General features: G+C 44.8%; 1 protein-coding gene across 1 annotated transcript; it reads left to right on the top strand.

Moving 5' to 3' along the window:
* The first annotated feature begins 4,199 nt into the window (after positions 1–4,199).
* LOC142007642 (olfactory receptor 52B2-like) lies at positions 4,200–5,138 on the top strand. The gene has a single exon (XM_074984329.1). It carries the CDS (start codon positions 4,200–4,202, stop codon positions 5,136–5,138), a length of 939 nt encoding a protein of 312 aa, XP_074840430.1.
* The last annotated feature ends 221 nt before the right edge of the window (positions 5,139–5,359 follow it).

Here is a 5,359-nt window from a genome sequence, read left to right on the forward strand (position 1 = left end):
TTGTGGCTCCGCTGGCTTGGCATGTCCACAGGATGAATGATGGAAGGATCCCAAAAGACATCCTGTATGGTGAGCTCGCCTCTTGCAAAAGACCTACTGGACTCCCCTAGTTGCACTACAAAGACGTCTGTAAGAGGGACCTCAAGGAGGTAGACATTGACCAAGAGAGTTGGGAAGAGCTGGCAGACAACCGCAGCAGTTGGAAGCAGGAACTACACAAGGGCCTTCAGAAGGGCGAGATGAAGATCAGACAGCTTGCAGAGGTGAAGCGAGCCCCGTAGAAAGGACAGCAAGGACCTGCCAGACACACACTTCATATGCAGAAGCTTTAGCAAGGACTGTCACTCTCATGTGGGCCTCCACAGTCACAGGCTACGTCTACACGTGAAGCCAACATCGAAGTAGCCTGTTTCGATGTGGCGACATCGAAATAGGCTATTTCGATGAATAACGTCTACACGTCCTCCAGGGCTAGCAACGTCGATGTTCAACATCGACGTTGCGCAGCACCACATTGAAATAGGCGCTGCAAAGGAACGTCTACACGCCAAAGTAGCACACATCGAAATAAGGGTGCCAGGAACAGCTGCAGACAGGGTCACAGGGCGGACTCAACAGCAAGCCGCTCCGTTAAAGGGCCCCTCCCAGACACGGTTGCACTAAACAACACAAGATACACAGAGCCGACAACTGGTTGCAGACCCTGTGCATGCAGCATGGATCCCCAGCTGCAGCAGCAGCAGCCAGAAGCCCTGGGCTAAGGGCTGCTGCACACGGTGACGATAGAGCCCCGCAGGGTCTGGAGAGAGAGCGTCTCTCAAACCCTCAGCTGATGGCCTCCATGGCGGACCCCGCCATTTCGAAGCTGCGGGACGCGCAACGACTACACGTTCCCTACTTCAACGTTGAACGTCGAAGTAGGGCGCTATTCCCATCCCCTCATGGGGTTAGCGGCTTCGACGTCTCGCCGACTAACGTCGATGTTAACATCGAAATAGCGCCCAACTCGTGTAGCCATGACGGGCGCTATTTCGAAGTTAGTGCCACTACTTCGAAGTAGCGTGCACGTGTAGACAAGGCTACAGTCAGCACTGCAAATGACGATCTTGAATGGAGTTACAAAGGGCGCGATCCATAGTCTACACAGACTGAAGGATGCCTTGGAGTGTTCTGCACAAAGGATGGAAGAATCCTATGGACTGCCATGGGTGGGGGACCTATCTGACTAAGTGGCAGTCCTGCAGTAAAGGATAAGGGGATTGCAATGGGCATCAAGGTGTATCTAGGTCAAGAGCGTTCCCTCGTTTCCAAGAAGGCAAACAGCATAATTGATTACTAAGTAGTCGTATTGCCATCCTGTCCTGGGAAGTGATTATTTTATCTGTGGCACTGGTGAGGCTACATCTGGAGTATAGCACCTAGAGAATGCGTGTGGACAAATTGGAGAGTCTAGTGAAGGGCAAGGAAAACTATTAGGGGATGAGAGCACATGAGTTATAAGGCAAGGGATGAGGGAAGTCTAGTGTAATCGTCATAAAAGCGTAGTGATGGGGAGAATCTGATATCAGCCTGGTGTATAACTTGAGGCACATATTAAGCTCATTGTCCTTTCCTGTCCACAAAGTTTTCCAGAGTCATTGTTCTTCTCCAAAGAGTCTCTTTTTGTTTGAAACAAGTCTTTGTTCCTAGATGTTGCCATCTACATCCTAGATGTTGCCATCTACTGAGTGAGTGGGCAGCAAAATGGCAAATGAAATTTAATGTGGGTAAGTGTAAGGTAATGCATGTTGGAAAAAATAACCCAAATTACACGTACTACATGATGGGGTCAAATTTAGCTACGACAGATCAGGAAAGGGATCTTGGAGTTATAGTGGATAGTTCTCTGAAGACATCCATGCAGTGTGCAGCGGCAGTTAGTAAGGCAAATAGGATGTTAGGAATTATTAAAAAAGGGATCGATAATAAGACAAAAGATATCATACTTCCCCTATATAAAACGATGGTACGCCCACATCTCGAGTACTGCGTGCAGATGTGGTCTCCTCACCTCAAAAAAGATATATTGGCATTAGAAAAGGTTCAGAAAAGGGCGACTAAGATGATTAGGGGCTTGGAAAGGGTCCCATATGGGGAGAAGCTAGAGAGACTGGGACTTTTCAGTTTGGAAAAGAGGCGATTGAGGGGCGATATGATAGAGGTATATAAAATCATGAATGGTGTGGAGAAAGTGAATATAGAAAAATTATTTACCTTTTCCCATAATACAAGAACTAGGGGACACCAAATGAAATTGATGGGTAGTAGGTTCAAAACTAATAAAAGGAAATTTTTCTTCACACAGCGCACAGTCAACCTGTGGAACTCCTTGCCCGAGGAGGCTGTGAAGGCCAGGACTCTATTAGGGTTCAAAAAAGAGCTTGATAAATTTTTGCAGGTCAGGTCCATAAATGGCTATTAGCCAGGGATAAAGTATGGTGCCCTAGCCTTCATAACAAGGGCAGGAGATGGATGGCAGGAGATAAATCACTTGTCTTCTGTTCTCCTTCTCTGGGGCACCTGGCATTGGCCACCGTCGGCAGATGGGATGCTGGGCTTGATGGACCTTTGGTCTGACCCAGTATGGCCATTCTTATGTTCTTATGTTCTTATGTTCTTACATGTTGAAATGGGAACACATATCATTTGTTTTGGTACAGGTTAGTAACCAATCCTAAATGTTTTTACTAAGCTGAAGCTGTGACATGCACTCTTCTTAATTTAGCATTCTCCAGAATTGTGTCTTCTGCAAACTTCAGTTATGAGAAGTGTGAACAGCTGAATTGCTGACACGGGTCTCTGCTTACGCTTCTTAGTCAATGCTTGTCGTGAATATCTCAGACAATGCTGGGTGCACACAAGAAAGTGTCTCACTAAATGGAAACATGGAAATAATAGTTTTACACACCCGTAGCCTTAAATATGAAGAGACTGGTGCACTCTGTGCCTTTCTCTGGAGCACAATGTTATAGATAGCCCAGCACGATTAATTCTGTTTATGTGAAGGAATCTTTCCTCCTTTTCAATGTAGTTATTACATTGTAGTTCAGTCCTATGATTCATCAGTCCAGGGTTCTCTCATAGGCAGCAAGAGCATCCTGTTCTGCAAAATACTGTATGAGAAAACCCAACATCAAGGGAATGACAGTGTGTCTTGACTATCAGAATGTTCTCACCCTATTACCAACAAAAACTGTTGTGCATCCTTCCAACATCTACCAATACCTGCCCCGTCTGTGATAAGACCTTCAGCTCCAGAATCGGTTTGATCAGGTTTTAGTGGACTCACAAATAGGAGGGTGACATAAAGGCATCCTACTCATTATCCAGTGACCACCAAAAGAAGAGAACAAGAGACTGCCAACTCTGGGAGGATGCAGCTTTAGGGCAGGGGACCCAGGAAACCAACCCCCAACAGGGATCAAAACAACTGGAATGGAAATAAGAGGACAATGTGTAGCTATGTCTCACTTCCCTAAGAGACACGTTGCACACAGATTCTTACCCTAAAGAGCTGTTCTTACATCAGATAAAATCTTCTCACCTGAGCAGTTCATTTTCTCTGATTTGGGGCAACAGCCTTTTATAGCTCATGTAGGATATGTCAAGGAGATTACAATGCATGATGAAGACAAAGATATGGTGCAATCCAAGTGCTTAAATCAACTTCTTCATTGGGAGAGATTGTTGTATAACATCTCACCACATGAAAATAACACAAGATCAAAATGGCTCTCAGTACCAGATGTTATGGTCACATGTCTGCTCGCATCAACCTCCTTCTAGACTTACAGGAAAAACAAGGCTACATAAGAGTCAATAAATTTGATCATCCCCTCAGTGTGGTTCTGAGGTGAGCCAGTAAAGTCCTTCATTATCACATTTAAAATTATAAATAATCGTATACTTTAACTTCAAACAAAAAAATGATGCAAACACAAAAATACAGTATACAGACCCCAAAATTGTAACAATAAAAATAGATTCCAAGAGGAATTCTGTCCCCAGCATCTCTGAGCTCTTCTTATTTAGAACCTTAAGAAAAATTTCATTGTCACATGGGCAGGGAAGGGTCCATCACAGTAACCACACTTATTGTTCTTTTCTCCCTTTGAAGGGTCCCTGAGAATTCTGATGCCAATCCATGCTCTGAAGACATCATGGATATTTTCAACCTCACCCACTCTGATCCATCAATATTCTTCCTAACGGGTATCCCTGGTCTGGAGCATTTCCACAACTGGATTTCCATCCCTTTTGCTATGGGCTACATTGTCATTCTTTTGGGAAATTTCATGGTTCTGTTTATTGTAAAACAAGAGCAGACCCTACACACACCAATGTACCTGGTGCTCTGTGTACTGGCAATCACAGACATAATAACTTCTACGTTAGTGGTGCCAAAGGCACTGTGTATATTTTGGTTTAAATTGAAAGCAATTACTCTGCCTGGCTGCCTTACCCAGATGTTCTTCCTTAACACCACGTTGATTATGCAGTCAGCTGTCCTCGTAATAATGGCATTTGATCGCTATGTTGCCATATGTAATCCTTTGAGATACACCACCATCCTCACCAAGTCGCGGATCGCTAAGCTCGGGCTTGTAGGTTTGACTCGAGCTGTTGTACTCATTCTGCCTATGCCCCTGATCCTGAGCAGGCTGCCTTTCTGTGACAACCGCACTATCCCCCAAACATTCTGTGAGAGCATAGCTGTGGCAAGACTGTCATGTGGGGACATAACAATCAATCGGGTGTACGGTGTGGTGTTAATGGTTCTAAACATGGGATTAGACCAGAGTCTCATTGCTCTGTCCTATGGTCTCATCATCAGGGCTGTCTTAAGAATCTCCTCCAGGAAAACCCACCAAAAAGCCCTCAGCACCTGCACAGCCCACTTTTGTGTGTTGCTTTTATATTGTGCTCCCAGCCTCTTTTCTCAAATGGCACACCACTTTGGTAAGAACATCGCTCCCCATGTTCACATACTCTTGGCCAACGTCTATCTCCTCGTCCCCTCCATGCTCAACCCTATCATTTATGGAGTCAAAACCAAAGAGCTTCGTGACAAAGTGCTCCAATACCTCTGCAAAAAGTGACTGTGTTGGATCATAACTTTATACCCAGGTGAGAAATGAGTGGGAAAAGATAAAAGATATCTCCTCATTTACCCACTGCAAGTCATGCCAAGGCTTCTGGCTTCTTCATTTTTCATCAAATCTGTGCTAGGTACATTAGCAGATGTTTCATTACCTGCAGCATAGACCATTGTGTGAATAAAAACACTTTCTTTCAAGAAATAAATGGGATGACTTGTAAG

This window comes from Carettochelys insculpta, chromosome 1, assembly GCF_033958435.1.
Source record: "Carettochelys insculpta isolate YL-2023 chromosome 1, ASM3395843v1, whole genome shotgun sequence".
Lineage (NCBI taxonomy): Eukaryota > Metazoa > Chordata > Testudines > Carettochelyidae > Carettochelys > Carettochelys insculpta.